Source organism: Erinaceus europaeus, chromosome 12 (assembly GCF_950295315.1).
Source record: "Erinaceus europaeus chromosome 12, mEriEur2.1, whole genome shotgun sequence".
NCBI lineage: Eukaryota > Metazoa > Chordata > Mammalia > Eulipotyphla > Erinaceidae > Erinaceus > Erinaceus europaeus.
Window position 1 is genome coordinate 65,392,191 of NC_080173.1, and position 18,465 is coordinate 65,410,655.

Sequence of the window (18,465 nt, forward strand, 5' to 3'; positions counted from 1 at the left end):
GCAGGTGGGGACCAATGGCTTGAACCTGGGATCTTGTGCATTTTAGCACATGCACTCAACCAGGTGCACCACCACCTGACCCCTACAACTTTATTTTTGATATTTTATTTATTTATGAGAAAGATAGGAGAGAGAAAGAACCAGACATCACTCTGGCACATGTGCTGCCGGGGATCAAACTCAGGACCTCATGCTTGAGAGTCCAAAGTTTTATCACTGCACCACCTCCTGGACCACTTTTTTTTTTTTTTTTTTTTTTTTTTACCAGAGCACTGCTCACCTCTGGCTTATGGTGGTGCAGGGGATTGAATCTGGGACACTGGAGCCTCAGGCAGGAGAGTCTCTTTGCATAACCATGATGCTATCCACCCCCGCCCTACAATTTTTTATTTTTAAATGTCCTTATAATCATTATGTGACCCTTTGCTGCCCTCAACTGACCAAGTCCCAATACAGGAATAAGAATATGTAGCTGTCATAATAGTCCTCTCTACATGGCAACTTCAGAAAATAGAATTTAAAACAAACACTAATAATATTAAATAAAAATAAGACCCACATCTAACCTGGGTTTTACACATGGCAAAGCAGCACACTATCCAAGTGAGCTATTTCACCAACCCAACAAACACTGTTCTTGGTGTGAAGACAGGAGATGGCCCTCACACTGCCCCTATTCTAAACTATAATTGAACATTTGCCTTTATACCCAGCAAAGTGAAGTCTTGGTAACTGAGTCTAAAGAGGACCTAAGTTAGGTTTTTAAACTCCCATGTTCTCATTATTTCCCTTTATGACTCTGTCTTACTACTGAACTAATAAAGTCTTTTGGATTGTCTTCTATTTATTCCTGCAGGGAGAAAATTGGTTATCCTGGATGTTTGAAAAGTTGGTGGTTGTGATGGTGTGTTACTTCATCCTGTCCATCATTAACTCCATGGCACAAAGTTATGCCAAACGAATCCAGCAACGGTTAAACTCCGAGGAGAAAACTAAATAAGCAAGAAAAGGTTTTAACAACAGAACTTAAAATGGATGGGTTCTGCCTTAAATTGGGAGGACTCCAAACCAGGAAAAGAAATTCCCTTTACCAGGCTGTATCAATCTTTTTAAATTGTTTTTTTTTCCTGAAGGCAGGTTAGTCCCCATTTTGCACTCACATAACTTATTCTTTGTGTGCTAAGGTAAACTATCCACCCTGAATTCAATCTAAGTTGTATATTATTTGGGTGGAATATGATGTCCAGCAGTAAACATAACAAAAACTGGCCTTTTATTTGCTATTTTCAAAAGGCCCACATGGTACAATGAAAGAATTTCAGACACACACAAAAGGGGGGGAAAAGTAGTTTCTAAGGATGTCAAGCTTTTCAGGCTTGTCACAAATGACTGCTTTGTTTTTCTAAGTCATCAAAATGTATATAAACTATACTAGATTGGGTAACAGTCTTGCATGTCTATCATGGTAAAATTTAATATGCTATCCTGCCAACCCTCTCTCCCCCCTGCAAAAAAAAGGGGGCCATTTTATGATGCATTGCACACGCTCTTGGGAAATTGATCTTTAAATTTTGAGACAGTATAAGGAAAATCTGGTTGGTGTCTCATGAATGAGCTTACACCATTTTTTTATTCTGTATATTTAGAATGAAGTCATAAAAAAACTTTATAAAGATATCTTTGATCATTCCAAAATTGTGTCCGTTTTCTTGAGGTTTTAATTTTTATTTCCTTTTAGCTTCTACTAACTGAATGGCAGGCTTGCCAAATCCACCTATAGTTACAGTTGCTTAAGTCTTCATTTATTTGCATGAGAGAGACACTGCCAAGGTTTTGTTTTTTAAGTGATAGAATTGGGCAGGCTTCACACAATCAAATAACACCTCAAGTATTGGTACAGCAAGGGAATTTCTTGGTTTGTAAAAACAAGAGATGACAGTATGCAAATCAAAGGACACTAAAAAGAAATACATATTTTTTCTTAAACCATACTCTCTCACATCTCTTTACTTTAGCTCAACATTTACTGTGGTTTTAAAAACAGAAAATTTTACTTTTATATGTAACTTTTTTTTTTTTTTTTTTTTTTGCTTTATTAAGTGTTTTGTTCTTATGTGATTCCCCCACCCCCCGGGATCTTGATGGTTGAACTTGGTCATTTGTTTTGCTTAAAAGGAAAATAAACAGTTTCATTTTTTTTCCTTTAGGAAAATTGGTACTGGCATTATGTTAAGAAGTAGAATTGGGTTTAGATCTCAGTAGGCCAGAAATGCCTAGTTACTTGATCAAATCCTGCCTGAGTCTTACTTGCCTTCCGTCGTGACATCTCCATGACTGTACCACCTTGTCGGGTAGCTTATCAGACTGATGTTGACTGTTGAATCTCATGGCAACAGCAGTCGATGGGCTGTCTGACATTTTGGTATCTTTCATCTGACCATCCATACCAAGTGTTCCCATTCAAACATGAACCCACCATTATGGTTTAATAAATAAAGACACTCACTTCTGGCCCCTAGAGGTAGTGGCACTACATCTAGTGGCACTTTTGAATCTTTCTTGCTATGGCACTACAGCACTATTAAACCAAGAGTTGGTGGAAAACTGAGATATTCCTCATGACCACAACTAAAGGATTCGTGGTTTGCTTCATGGTTTTGAAAAGGTTACTACTTCCTTAACATTTTTTATTTTTTTAACCCAGGACTATCTGAGTAGCATTATGGTTGCCTTGCTTGAAAAGCAGTACCCAACTGTTTTATTTTAAATTTTATACTAACCAACATAATTTTTCAGATTCTGTAGGATTAGGATAATTTTTGAGTCAGCTTCCAGTTTTACTTCATCTCCTTCACCTGTATTTTATTTGGTGTTTGACTGAAGAACACAGAGGAAAGGAAATATAAGTTGTACTATTTGTACTAAATCTTTGGAACTTATTTCAGGACAGTATATCTGCAAAAGAAAAGTGTTCTTTAGGCCAAACATTTTAAGTTGTTAACATTTTAGGCTTAAAATAACAATGTGTCCCAGCTTTCAAATGAACTCACTTTGAGGGAAAAAAACAAAGAACAGCTCACGTCCTTTCTTCCACTAAGTGTTCAGGTGTGGCTTCCTGCTGGACTCTGGCTGGAGCAGTGTGCTACCTTCTATCCCACTGGTTGACTTCTTCCTTTCTTATATCCACCAAAGTGAACACAAAAAACTATCTGATCCCAAAGACTTGCCCGATTAATTCAGCTGATGTGACACAAGATAATCTGTGAATGGATGATTTGATAATGCTGCAAATAAAAAGGGTCTGGGAATTCTTCTGATCTCATCTCTGCTTTGAGTCTGATATTTTGCCTTAAAAGATCTACAGTGGAACCAAGGAGAGAGCACAGTGGTAATGCAAATGACTGCCGTGCCTGAGATGGAAGTCCTGGGTTTAAACACACTAAGCATCCTGACAAGCCAGTGCTGAGCCTTGCTGGCTAGGAGGAGGGAAGCACACCCACAGCGTTTCATATGTCAGCAGCACAGTACAGTGCGATACATCAACATTTATAAGCAAGTACAGTATTGAGAAGCACCTCCTGCGCGGAAGGTAGATAGCATAATCATTATGCAAACAGACTCTAAGTCACCAAAGGTTCAGTCCCCCACCACCACCACAAGCCAGAGCTGAACAGTGCTCTGGTATTTAAAAAAAAAGAAAAGAAAAAAGCACCTCCCTCTAAGCAATGCAATGTGAAAACTTGCAGGGGTTGTTTTTTTTCTGTGCATCTACATAATCTAGAATATAGAGTTAGAAGAAAGTGACTTTTTTTTAAATTTATTTCTTTATTAGGGAATTCATGTTTTACATTCAACAGTAAATACAATAGTTTGTACATGCATAACATTCCCCAGTTTCCCATTTAACAATACAACCCCCACTATGTCATTTATCACCCTTCATGGACCTGTAGTCTTACTTGGGTGCGATATGCCAATTACATTTCAGGTTCTACTTGTGTTTGAAAGTGACTTTTTTATTTATTAATGAGAAATATAGGAGGAGAGAAAAAAAGAACCAGACATCACTCTGGTACATGTGCTGCTGGGGATCGAACTCAGGACCTGATACTTGAGAGTCCAGTGCCTTAGCTATTGCACCACCTCCCAGACCACTGAAAGTGACTTTTTTAAACTTGCATGCAGATAATGGTCACTGTCCCCTTCCTTTAAAAATCCTGCAATAGCATGAGGTCCTGAACTTAGTCCCAGACATCTAATGTGCCACAGTGATCCTCTGGTTCTTTCTCCCCTTCTTTCATAAGTAAATTAATTAATCTTTAAAATAAGTTTTTAAAAAAAGTAGTAAACAAAAATAGAATGAAACTTGTGAAATAAGTTGATTCACTGTGTAGTACTGAGTGCTCCTATACGAGTGGGCTCAGGCTTGTATAGAGACAGGTGTGCTCTGTGCTGTCTGTAGCTGTAGTAGAAGTTTAACAGTGTTTGGAGTCAAAAGGCCTTTCTAGAGCTGAGGAGACAGCCAAATTGTTTTTGTTTTTAAAGGAAATGTATTCATTTATTTACTTATTTGTTTTTATTGATTCCCTTTTGTTGCCCTTGTTTTATTGTTGTAGTTATTGTTGCCATCGTTGTTGGATAGGACAGAGAGAAATGGAGAGAAGAGGGGAGACAGAGCAAGGGAAAGATAGACACACCTGCTTCACCACCTGTGAAGCGACTCCCCTATTTATTTATATTTTTTAACCAGAGCACTGCTCAGCTCTGGCTTATGGTGGTGCAGGGGATTGAACCTGGGACTTGATGGAGCCTCAGGCATGAGAGTCTCTTTGCATAACCATTATGCTGTCTACCCCTGTCCTAGCCAAATTGTTATGCAAGTGACTTTTTTTTTTTAGATTTGCTTATTAATGGATAAAATGTTGGATGTTTTTTTTTATAACCCTGGGCTCAGTGCCTACACCACGAATCCACTGCCCCTGAAGGCCATTCTTCCCATTTGGTTGCCCTGGTTTTTTTATGTTATTGTGGTTATTATTATTGTTATTGATGTTGTCGTTGGATAGGACAGAGAGAAATGGAGAGAGGAGGGGAAGACAGAAAGGAGGAGAGAAAGATAGACACCTGCAGACCACTTGTGAAGCAGCCCCCTGTAGGTGGGGAGCCGGGGACTCGAACCAGGATCCTTAAGATGGTCCTTGAGCTTTGTGCTATGTGCACTTAACCTGCTGCACTACCACCCAGCCCCCCACAAGTGACTTTTAAGCCTGAGGTTCTGAGATCTTGGGCTCAGTCCCCAGCACCACCATGAACCAGAGCTGAGCAGTGCTCTGGTTTTGAAAATAAAACAAGAAAACGAAACCTTTCCAGCCAAGGGGGGGTGGGTAGTTCAGCTGGTAGGGCACAAGACTTGCATGTCTGAGGCGCCTAGTTCACTGTCTGGTAGTGCTTGTGTCAGAGTGATATTCGTGTGGTTCCTTTCTCACATGTAACTCGTGATTTAAATAATCTTTTTAATAGTTTTTTTTTCTCTTATTTAATAGTTTTGGGAGTCGGGCTGTAGCACAGCGGGTTAAGCGCAGGTGGCGCAAAGCACAAGGACCAGCATGAGGATCCCGGTTCGAACCCCGGCTCCCCACCTGCAGGGGAGTCGCTTCACAGGCGGTGAAGCAGGTCTGCAGGTGTCTATCTTTCTCTCCTCCTCTCTGTCTTCCCCTCCTCTCTCCATTTCTCTCTGTCCTATCCAACAACGACAACAACAATAATAACTACAACAATAAAACAACAAGGGCAGCAAAAGGGAATAAATAAATAAAATAAATATTTAAAAAAAAAAAGAAAAAAAAAATAGTTTTAAGGCATATATATGTTGTTTGGGGGACCAGGAAAATACATGAGCAGTAGCACAACAGACTTTCAAGCCTAAGGCACTCGATGTTCCAGGTTCATTTCACTGTAAGTGAGAACTGAGCAGAACTTTGGAAGGATAAATAAGCCTTTCATGGTCTGGGAGGTGGTGCAGTAGATAAAGCACTCTCAAGCATGAGGTCCTGAGTTCAATCTCTGGCAGCACATGTACTAGAGTGATGTCTGGTTCTTTCTGTCTCCTCCTTTCTCATTTAAAAAAAGAAAGAAAAAAAAAAAGCCTTTCCACTTATTCTGAAAAACACTTGTTTCTGTGGGGGCCGGGCAGTAGCATGCCCAGTTAAGCACACACAGTATAAAGCACAATTCCCCAGCTCCCCACCTGCAGGGGTGTTACTTCTCAAGCAGTGAAATAGGTCTGCAGGTGTCTGTCTTTGTCTTCCCCTCTCTATCTCTCCCTCCCCTCTCAATTTCTCTTGTTTTATCCGATTTTTTTTTTTTTAAAAAAACCTTCAGGAGTAGGCACCAAGCCACAGCGATAACCCTAGAAGGAGAAAAAAAAAAAAAAACTTGCTTCTGTGTGTAATAATCATGGATGAACTTTCCACCTCTGATGTCATTTTGAGGAAGTTTTTTTTTTTTAATATTTTTGTTATCAATTGGGTAGAGACAAATAGAGAAAAGGGAGAGTGAGAGACAACTCCAGTACTGCTTCACCACTTAGTACAGGTGGGGACTGAGGGCTTGAACCTGTGCACTTGCACATGGTGACATGTGCACTCAACCAGGTGCACCACCATCCTACCCCCAGAAAGGTAACTGAGCCTAAATTCATCAATAAAGATAAGGTGCTACAGTGGCTAAAGCATTTGACCAGTGAGTGTGAGGTCCCAAGTTCAGTCAAAAGCATTGCATGTGCCAAAGATGCTGTGATTATCTTGCTCATCAGTAACTAAAAATGTAAAAGTAGGGGGCTGGGTGGTGGCACACCCGGTTAGCTCACTTGTTGCTGTGCATGAGGACCCAGGTTTGAGCCCCCACTCCCCATCTATAGGCGGAGACCCTTCCCAAGTGGTGGAGCAGGTCTTCAGGTGTCTTCCCCATACTTCTGTTTCTCTGTCCTATCAAATAAAATAAAAAGGAAAAATAGCTGCTGGAAATAGTGGATTCATAGTGCTGGCACTGAACCCCAGTGATAACCCTGGTGGCAAAAAAAAAGAAAAAAATTAATGGAGGCCAGGTAGTGGCATACCTAGTTAAGCGCATACATTATAGCCCACAAGAACCCAGGTTCAAGTCACTGGTCCTCACTTGCAAGGGGAAAGCTTCATGAGTGGTGAAGCAGGGTTGCAGGTGTTTCTCTGTCTCCCCCTCTCAATTACTCTCTGTCTCTGATAAATAAAAATAAATTAATAAAATGGGCAGGCAAGATAACAGTGGTTTTGCAAAAAACTTTCATGAGGGAGTCAGGCGGTAGCGCAATGGGTTAAGCGCACTTGGTACAAAGCACAAGGACTGGCGTAAGGATCCCAGTTCGAGCCCCCGGCTCCCCACCTGCAGGGGAGTTGCTTCACAGGTGGTGAAGCAGGTCTACAGGTGTCTATCTTTCTCTCCCCTTCTCTGTCTTCCCTTCCTCTCCATTTCTCTCTATTCTAACAACGACGACATCAATAACAATAATAATAACTAAAACAAGGGAAATTAATAAATTTTTTTTAAATTAAAAAAAAAAGCTTTCATGACTGAGGCTCTAAAGTCTCAGGTTCAGTCCTCTACACCACCATAAACCAGAGCTTAATAATAAGTTTTGGAGCTGGGGTAGATAGCATAGTGGTTATAAAAAGAAACTCATTCCTGAGGCTCTAGAGTTCTAGGTTCAATCCCTTGTACCACCATCAGAGTTGAGCAGTGCTCTGGTAATAAATACTTTCGGGGGCCGGGAGTGACACATCAGGTTAAACGCACAAAGTGCAAGGAGCCATGCAAGGATCCTGGTTCAAACCCCCTGCTCCCTACCTGTGTGTGGGGGGTCACTTCACAAGTAGTGAAGCACAACTGCAGGTGTCTACCTTCCTCTCTATCTCCCCCTCCTCTCTCAATTTCTCTCTGTCCTACCCAATAAATAGGAAAAAATGGCCACCAAGAGCAGTGGATTTTTAGTGCTAGCACCAAGCCCCAGAGATAACCCTCAAGGCAAAAAAAGAAAGAGAAAATACTTTTTTAAAATATTTATTCCCTTTTGTTCTTGTTTTATTGTTGTAGTTATTATTGTAGTTGTTGGATAGGACAGAGAGAAATGGAGAGAGGAGGGGAAGACACAGAGGGGGAGAGAAAGAGAGACACCTGCAGACCTGCTTCACCACCTATGAAGTGACTCCCCTGCAGGTGGGGAGCCGGGGGCTCAAACCGGTCCTTGTGCTTTGCGCCACCTGCGCTTAACCTCTGTGCTACTGCCCGACTCCCAAAAGAAAACTTTTTAAATAAAGATACATTATCAGGCAATCAGAAAAATGCAAAGTACATTAGTATGGTATAATCTCAACTTTTAAATTTATCAGATCACTTCTAATACACATGCTAGAATTTTATACATTATATTCACTCCAAATACAAAAGTGTGTATTAAAAGAAAGAACTGGGGCCCAGTGGTGGCACACCTGGTTGAATCTATATGTTAAAATGCACAAGGACCTGGGTTTGAGCCCCAGTCCCCACCTGCAGGGAAAAAGCTTTGAGTGATGAAGCAGTGCTGCAGGTGTCTCTCCCTCTCTGCTTACCCCCTACTCTTTTGATTTATGGCTGTCTATCCAATAAATAAAGATGATTAAAAAAAAATAGAGAACCCGAGTTTCATTCATATAGATTTGTGAATTGAACTTGGGACACCACTTTTCAATTTTTTTTTTCTTACCAGAGCACTGCTCAGCTCTGGTTTATGGTGGTGCAGGGGATTGAAGCTGGGACTTTGGAGCCTCAGGCATGAGAGTCTCTGCATAACCATTATGGTATCTACCCCCTGCCTTTGGACGCCACTTTTCCACTGCACCAAAACTGTTTTTTTTGTGTGTGTTTTGCCTCCGGAGTTACTACTGGGGCTCAGTGCCTACACTCCGAATGCACAGCTCCTGGAGACCATTTTTCCCATTTTGTTGCCCTTGTCTTAGTCATTATTTTTCTTTTTTTTAATTTTTTTCTTTTTTTTAATATTTATTTATTTATTCCCTTTTGTTGCCCTTGTTGTTTTATTGTTGTAGTTATTATTGTTGTTGTCGTCGTTGTTGGATAGGACAGAGAGAAATGGAGAGAGGAGGGGAAGGCAGAGAGGAGGAGAGAAAGATAGACACCTGCAGAAGCGACTCCCCTTCAGGTGGGGAGCTGGGGTTCGAACCGGGATCCTTATGCCGGTCCTTGTACTTTGCGCCACCTGCGCTTAACCCGCTGTACTACAGCCCGACTCCCAGTCATTTTTATAGCTGTTGTTGTTGTTGGATAGAACAGAGAGAAATCTAGAGAGGAGGAGAAAAAGACACCTGCAGACCTGCTTCACCACTTCCTTACAGGTTGGGAGCTGGGGGCTAGAACCAGGATCCTTTAGCCTGTCCTTGCACTTTGCACCATGTGTGGTTAACCCTCTGTGCTACTACCCAGCCCCCTCAAAACTATGTTTTTAAATGCTGTCATATATATATACACACACTCTTGGAGTAGATAGTACACTAACTGAAATCCAAGTTTTTTAAAATATTTAATTTATTCCCTTTTTGTTGCTCTTGTTGTTTTATTGTTGTAGTTATTATTGTTGTCAGAGAGGGGAAGAGAAAGAGATACTTGCACACCTGCTTCACCACCTGTGAAGTGACTCCCCTGCAGGTGGGGAGTCAGGGGCTTGAACCAGGATTCTTAACACCGTTCTTACGCAGGTCCTTGCACTTTGCACCACCTGCACTTAACCCGCTGTGCTACAGCCTGACTCCCCCAAGATTTTTTTTTTTAATGCAAACATTTTCTGGGAAAAATGACATGCTTAATAAAACCAAAATCTCTTTCTGAAGATTAGTTGGGTTAGTGGAATAGCTCACTTGGATAGTATGTTCTTTTATCGTGTGTATGACCCCAGTTAAAACCTAGTCCCTACCACATTATTAAAGGAAGTTTCAGTGCTGGGGTCTCTTTCACTCTGTCTCTCTGACTCTATTTGGGGAAAAAAATTCTTTTTTACTTAGTTAGAACAGAGAGGAGAAGAAAAAGCCATAATGTCATACTGGCATACACAATGTTGAACTCTTGACCTCAGGTTTGAGAGCCCTAAACTTTACCCACTGTTCCACCTTCCAGGCCACATAAAATCAAAATCCTTTTTTACATCTAAAAACAAGCCTCTAGCTAGACTACTCAAACACACACACAAAACTTCTCTTTTTTTAAATTTTTATTTATTTATTTATTCCCTTTTGTTGCCCTTGTTTTATTGTTGTAGTTATTATTTGTTGTTGTCGTTGTTGGATAGGACAGAGAGAAATGGAGAGAGGAGGGGAAGACAGAGAGGAGAAGAGAAAGATAGACACCTGCAGACCTGCTTCACCGCCTGTGAAGCGACTCCCCTGCCAGGGTTCGAACCAGGATCCTTATGCCGGTCCTTGTGCTTTGTGCCACCTGCGCTTAACCAGCTGCGCTACAGCCCGACTCTCCACACAAAACTTATTAGGAAGAAATTGAAAGTGCTTTTCTAACCTATAAAATGTTAATATTTCAACAGTGACTTTTTTATTAGTTATTTAATAATGATTTACAAAATTATGAGAGCAGGGGTGTAAGTCCATCCCACTCCCACCACCAGAGTTACGTTCTTTCCATCTGGTAGTTCTCCCCAGGTCATAGATAAGGGTTATAATGACTACTATTGCTGTAACTATTTATATATATTTGCTCATTTTTTTCTATGTTCCTGCATTTCCTTTTTTTTTTTTTTGAAAACGCCTGTACGATATAGGTTTCTGTTCACCCCACACTCCTTTTTTAAAAATATTTTTAATAATTTATTTCTTTATTGGGGAATTAATGTTTTACATTCAACAGTAAATACAATAGTTTGTACATGCATAACATTCCCCAGATTCCCATTTAACAATACAACCCCCACTATGTCATTTATCGTCCTTCATGGACCTGTATTCTCCCCACCCACCCACCCCAGAGTCTTTTACTTGAGTGCAATACACCCCTGCCTTTCCTTTTTTAAGATTTTTTTTTAAATTTATTTATTCCCTTTTGTTGCCCTTGTTTTATTGTTGTAGTTATTATTGTTGTCGTTGTTGGATAGGACAGAGGAATGGAGAGAGGAGGGGAAGACAGAGGAGGAGAGAAAGAAAGACACCTGCAGACCTGCTTCACCGCCTGTGAAGCGACTCCCCTGCAGGTGGGGAGTCGGGGTTCGAACCGGGATCCTTATGCCGGTCCTTGTGCTTTGCGCCACCTGCGCTTAACCCGCTGCGCTACAGCCCGACTCCCGATTTTGTTTTATTTTTAAAAAAATATTTATTCTCTTTTGTTGCCCTAGTTTTATTGTTGCAGTTATTATTGTTGTTATTGATGTCATTGTTGGAAATGACAGAGAAAAATGGAGAGAGGAGGGGAAGACAGAGAAGAAGAGAGAAAGACACCTGCAGACCTGCTTCATCGCCTGTTAAGCGACTCCCCTGCAGGTGGGGAGCCAGGGGCTCAAACTGGGATCCTTACACCAGTCCTTTCACTTTGCGCTACGTGTGCTTAACGCGCTGCACTACCGTCCGACTCCTGCCCCTACTTTATTTTTAAAATAATTTTTAATAAATATCTATTTACTTATTATTGGATAGAGACAGACAGAATTTGAGAAAGGTGATAGAGAGGGAACGAAACAGGCACCTGCAGCCCTGCTTCACCACTTGTGAAGCTTTTCCCTTGCAGGTGAGGACCAGGGGGATTGAACGCAGGTCCTTGCACATTGTAATGTGTGCGTTCAACCAAATGCGCCACCACCTGGCCCCACTTACTTTATTTTTATTGTTGAGACTGACAATCAGGATTTGCATGCAAGTAGTCCCAGGGTTTGTCTGTACCTAAAACTAAAAATTCTAGGGTTGGGGAGATAACATAATAGTTATGCAAAGGACATGTCTGAGGCTCCCAGGTTCAATCCCTAATACTATCATAAGCCAGACCTGAATAGTGCTCTGATTAAAACGAAAAGAGTGGGGAGTCGGGCGGTAACAGAGCCGGCTAAGCTCACGTGGCGCAAAGCGGAAAAACAGACGAGAAGATCCTGATTTGAGCCCCCGGCTCCCCATCAGCAGGAGCGTTTGCCCTTCTTTCACAAGCGGTGAAGCAGGTGTGTGAAGGTATCTATCTTTCTCTCCCCCTCTCTGTATTCCCCTCCTCTCTATTTCTCTCTGTCCTATCTAACAACGACGACATCAATAGAAACAACAGTAATAACTACAACAACAATAAACAGCAAGGGCAACAAAAGGGAAAATAAATATAGTAAAAAAAATTTTTTTAATGAAAAGAGTGAGGGGTGGAGAAATGGGAGGAAGGAAATAATAAAAAATCCAAAAGGTAGGTCAGTTTTTAATAGCATTTTTTTTTTTTTTTTTAGTTTTTAATATCTTTTTAGAAAGGCTCCACCTGCAATACCCAGTGAGGGACAGGAGGACAAATCACCTGACAGACACAGCCTTACCCATGGACATCCCCTGTTAGTGCCCAGGCACTACATCATGAAAGTTCCACAGCACCAGCAGAAGCTCTGGTATCCCATCTGAAATAAAAAGTAGATCCATGGGGTGGGGCGGTAGCACAGCAGGTTAACCACACGTGGTGTGCAGCGCAAGGACCAGCATAAGGATCCCGGTTGTAGGCCCCGGCTCCCCACCTGCAGGGAAGCAGGCCTGCAGATGTCTCTGTCTTCCCCTCCTCTCTCCATTTCTCTCTGTCCTATCAAACAACGAATGACATCAACAACCACAACAAGGCTACAACAAGGGCAACGAAAGGGAAAAATGGCCTCCAGGAGCAGTGGATTCATGGTGCAGACACCAAGCCCCAGCAATAACCCCGGAGGCAAAATAAGTAGATCTAGGAGCAGTGGAATTGCACATTTGTGAGGCCCTGACATTGCAAAATATATAGTAATAATAGTAATAATAAAGTGTGCAGTGAGAGTTGCTGGGTGTAAAAAAAAAAAAAGTTCTTTATTTTTTGATGTTTTTATTTATTAGAAAGAACCAGAGCATTACTCAGTCATATGTAATGCTGGAGACTGGAACTTCATGCTTGAGTGTCCAGTGCTTAACTACTCCACCACATTCTAGGCCACTAAATTAAAGAGGTTTTATACATTAAAAATCAGTGTAGGGGACCGGGCAGTGGCGCACCAGATTAAGCATACATAGTAAAAATCAGTGTTGTGGAGCACAGAAGGTGGCTCAGCAGGCTACATCAGCACCCAGGACTCAACAGGCTATGGAGTGCTATACTTTGATGTCTTTTTCAAAATATTTCTTTTAAAAGACTCAATAGGTGGGAGTCAGGGTAACACAGTGGGTTAAACGCAGGTGGCGCAAAGCTCAAGGACTGTCAAAAGGATCCCGGTTCGAGTCCCCGCCTCCCCACCTGCAGGGGAGTCACTTCACAAGCAGTGAAGCAGGTCTGCAGGTGTCTGTCTTTCTCTCCCCACCTCTGCCTTCTCTTCCTCTCTCCATTTCTCTCTGTCCTATCCAACCACGACGACAGCAATAACAACATCAATAACAACAATAATAAAACAACAAGGGCAACTAAAAGGAATAAATAAATATTAAAAAAAATAAAGACTCAACAGGTGCCACACATGATTAAAACCTTGGCTTCATTCCTGAGTACTGCATAAACAAATCAATTTGGTTACTTGCAAGATCTTCCTCAATCTTTCATTGAGTAAAGGTTTCCCTTAGAAAAACAACACCGGGGTTGGGCAGTAGCACAGCGGGATAAGTGCATGTGGGGCAAAGCACAAGGACCAGCATAAGGATACCGGTTCGAGCCCCCAGCTCCCCACCTGCAGGGGAGTCGCTTAACAGGCGGTGGAGCAGGTCTGCAGGTGTCTTTCTCTCTCCCCCTCTGTCTTCCCCTCCTCTCTCCATTTCTCTCTGTCCTATCCAACAACGACGACAACAATAATAACTATAACAATAAAACAAGGGCAACAAAAGGGAATAAATAAATAAATAAAAGAATGAACTTGCGGCCTCTCACTTGCATGCACGTACTATTCTTAAGGGCCTTCCCAGGACTTTTTTTTTAAATTTTTTTTATCTTTACTTGTTTATTGGATAGAGACAGCCAGAAATAGAGAGGGAAGGGAGTGATAAGAAGGGAGAGATTTCGAACCCCGGCTCCCCACCTGAAGGGGAGTCGCTTCACAGGCGGTGAAGCAGGTCTGCAGGTGTCTGTCTTTCTCTCCTCTTCTCTGTCTTCCCCTCCTCTCTCCATTTCTCTCTGTCCTATCCAACAACGACAACAACAATAATAACTACAACAATAAAACAACAAGGGCAACAAAAGGGAATAAATAAATAAAATAAATATTTAAATAAATAAATAAAAACTTTAAAAAAAAAGAAGGGAGAGAGACAGAGAAACACCTGCAGCCCTGCTTAGACACTCGCAAAGCTTTCTCCCTGACATTGGGGAATGGTGGATCGGACCCAGGTCCTGGTGCATTGCCACATGTGTGCTCAATCAGGTGTACCACCACCTGCCCCTGTTTGTTTGTTAACCTTCATTATTTTTTCTTTTTAAGTTTTTTTTTTTAAGATTTTATTTACTAATGAGAGGGACAGGAGGAGAGAGAGAAAGAACCAGACATCACTCTGATACATGTGTGGCCGGGGATTGAACTCAGGACCTCACGTTTCAGAGTCCAATGCTTTATCCACTTCACCACCTCCCGGACCACTTAAGCTGTTTTTTTTTTTAATATTTATTTATTCCCTTTTGTTGCCCTTGGTTTTTTTGTAGTTATTATTGTTGTTGTAATTGATGTCGTCGTTGTTGGATAGGACAGAGAGAAATGGAGCGAGGAGGGGAAGACAGAGAAGGGGAGAGAAAGACACCTGCTTCACCACCTGTGAAGCTACTCCCCTGCAGGTGGGGAGATGGGGGCTCGAACTGGGATCCTTACACCAGCCCCTGCACTTTGCGCCACCTGCGCTTAACCCACTGTGCTACCGCCCGACTCCTAACCTTCATTATTTTAAGGAGAGGAGACACGCTAAAGTACAGCTCCACCATCCATGGAGCTCTCCTAGTGTGGTCTCCTAGTGCTCATATGTGACTTCTCCTGGCCTCAGCTTCTTTTGTATTTGATCAGTAATAGCTATATAAAACTATTGCCACGGAGGTGGGGTTTTTGTTGTTTGTTTGGTTAGTTTTTATTTTACAAGACAATAAGGCACAAAATGTACTTTAGAATTCTAGAAACAATTGAGTCATTTGTGTCTGGTAGAGACTTGGGCTCCTGTGCCTTCCCAGCAGGGCCAAGAGTTCACCTGAGGTAATGCTTTGCCTTGAGGGTGAGGCCATGAATTGCAGCAAATAACCTACCTCTATTTGCATATTTAACCAGTGCCCTTAAGAGGGGGTGTAACAAAAACCTGTTCTGAACAGCTGCTTACTCATTACCCTTAGAAATAGGTGGTGTCGGGCTCGGCAGGTGCCAAATGTTTGCTCATTGTGTCTGACCTACCATATTTGCAGTTGTGTGGGTGTTGCACTACCAAATTTTTTTTTTCTATCTTTTTGTTATCACACTATGAAAATCAGATATAGTCTTTAAATTATTATCTTACTTTGGGGTATCACATAATTTGCGAGTGGTGAAGCAGGGCCACAGGTGTGTCCATCTCTCTCCGTCTCTATATCCCACTACCCTCTGAATTTCTGGCTGTCTCTATCCAATAAATAAATAAATAGAATAAAAATATTTTGAAAAAAATAGGCCTCCCGGAGATGGATAAGATTTTGGATTTGCAAACATTAGGTTTCAGATTTAATCCCTGACACCACACGTGTCAGTGTGCTCTTTCTTTCTTACTTACTCTGTCATTGATAAATAAATCTATTTTTTGTACATTTAAAAAAATTTTTGTGTGGTCCTGGAGGTGTTGCAGTGGATAAAGCATTGGACTCTCAAGTATAAGGTCTCAAGTTCGATTCCCAGAAGCACATGTATGAGAGAGATTTCTGGTTCTTTCTCCTCCTGTCTTTATTACAAATGAATAATTTAAAAAATAAATGAAATTAAAATATTTATTTATTTATTTTGCCTCCAGGGTTATCACTGGGACTTGATGTCTGCACTATGAATCCACTGCTCCTGGAGGCCATTTTTTTCTTTTTCTTGCCCTTGTTATTTATCCTTGTTGTTATTATTGTTTTTGTTGTTGTTGGATAAGACAGAGAGAAATTGAGAGAGGAGGGGAAGACAGAGAGGAGGAGAGAAAGATAGACACCTGCAGACCTGCTTCACCATCGGTGAAGAAACACCAAACCCCCAGCCCCTGAGGTGGGGAGCTGGGGGCTCAAACCCAGGATCCTTATGCCAGTCCTTGCACTTTGTGCCATGCGCGTTTAACCCATTGCACTACTGCACTACCAAATTAAAAGAAAAAGTTTCACATGACTCCTGTTCTCCACCCACCCACCCCCCAAGACCCCTGCATTTGTTTGAGATCTGGGGTTCTAATTCTGTAGTGGAAAGACTAGCCCCAAACTGTGGCCTTGAGAGAGTGAGTGAGTCAGTTATAAGTGGCTGGCTGACTCTGTGGGAACAGAAATGAAATTCAGTTTAGAGGGTTTGTCAGCTAGATTCACAGATTTGTGGTTTTTTTGAAATAGACATCTGTTCCTCTTAATTTAAAATAAACTTTGTTGTTGTTGTTGTCATTATTGTGAAGCACAAAGTTGCTTGGCTCCTCCTTTCTTTGTGTCAGCAACAATTGCTGTTTAACTTAGGAAGCCTTGAAACAAAATTTGGAGTCTTTAGGGCACACACTTCAAAAAGGGTGGGACTGAGTTGCTTTGAGAAAGGAAGAGATGACTTTACAGTATAGAATCTGCTTGGAAATCCCCTACAGGGCTAATCAGTCCAGGTGTTCAACCCATTTGTTAACCATTTCCAAATGACTCAAAGGACATAGAGGAAGGGTTTGGACACACTCCAGAGCTATCTCCACGGTAGAGTTCCTTATTTGCATTGGAAACCACATTCCTGAATTCTTAAAAAAGAAAAGCCCTTGTTTGTTTGGGGGCATTTTGAACTAAAAGGGACTCCCTGAGCCATCTTTCTCAGCTGCGAGTTACAAGCTAGGTATTTATTTATTTATTTATTGGATAGAGACAGCACTGGGGGGGGGGGTAGAGAAGGAAAGAATCAGAGATACCTGAAGCCCTGTTTCACCACTCCTTATGGTTTCTCCCTGCAAGTCCCGGGGACCAGGGGTTTGAACCTGGTTCTTGAGCACTGTGTGTGCTGAACCAGGTGTGCCATCAACTGACTCCATTACCAGCTTTCTTTTGACAGTTTCTTTTCTTTCTTTTAAATCTTTTTATTTACTACTGGATATAGACGGGGAAATTGAGAAGAGAGGGAGGAGCGCACCTGGTTGAGCACACATGTTACAGTGCTCAAGGACCTGGGTTAGAGCCCCTGGTTCCCACCTGTAGGGGGAAATCTTCACTAGTGAAGTAGGGTTACAGGTATCTGTCTGTTCCTCTTCATCTCTATTCCACCATTTCCTCTTGATTTCTTGCTGTTTCTATGCAATAAATATATAAAGATAAAAAATAAAAAGAGGGGAGTCGGGCGGTAGCACAGAGGGTTAAGTAAGCACACGTGGCTCGAAGCGCAAGGACGGGCGTAAGGATCCCGGTTGGAGCCCCCGGCTCCCCACCTGCAGGGGAGTCGCTTCACAGGCAGTGAAGCAGGTCGGCAGGTGTCTTATCTTTCGCTCCCCCTCTCTGTCTTCCCCTCCTCTCTCCATTTCTGTCTGTCCTACCCAACGACAGCAACAACAACAACAATGATAATGACCACAACAATGATAAAACAACAAAAGGGAAAAAAATGGTCTCCAGGAGCAGTGGATTCATGATGCAGGCACCGAGCCTCGGCAATAACCATGGAGGCAAAAAAAATAAATAAAATAAAAAGAGGAGGAGAGAGACACCTGCAGCCCTGCTTCACCACTTGTGAAACTTTCCTCCTGCAGGTGGGGACCAGGACCTTGAACCCGCGTCCTTACACTGAAATGTGAGTGCTTAACTTAACCAGGTATGCCATCACCTGGCCCCCTTTTGAAAGTTTCTTTTCTTTCTTTCTTTCTTTCTTTCTTTCTTTCTTTCTTTCTTTCTTTCTCTCTTTCTTTTTTTTGTCTCCAGGGTTGTTGGTGGGGCTCAGTGCCTGCACTATGAACCCACTGCCCCCGGAGGCTATTTTTCCCCCTTTTGTTGCCCTTGTTGTTTATCATTGTTGTTATTAGTATTGTTGTTGGATAGAACAGAGAGAAATAGAGAGAGGAG

The 18,465-nt window shown here is 41.9% G+C and overlaps 1 protein-coding gene across 2 annotated transcripts in view; it reads left to right on the plus strand.

Annotated features, from left to right (window-relative positions):
* VMP1 (vacuole membrane protein 1) overlaps window positions 1–3,322 on the plus strand; it is a 110,798-nt gene extending 107,476 nt beyond the window's left edge. For both annotated transcript variants that reach the window (XM_007533655.2, XM_060203850.1), the window contains one exon: window positions 857–3,322. In XM_007533655.2, coding sequence (XP_007533717.1) covers window positions 857–1,000 — 144 coding nt within the window. In that variant the 3' untranslated portion in view covers window positions 1,001–3,322. The remainder of the gene's footprint in view (window positions 1–856) is intronic.
* The last annotated feature ends 15,143 nt before the right edge of the window (window positions 3,323–18,465 follow it).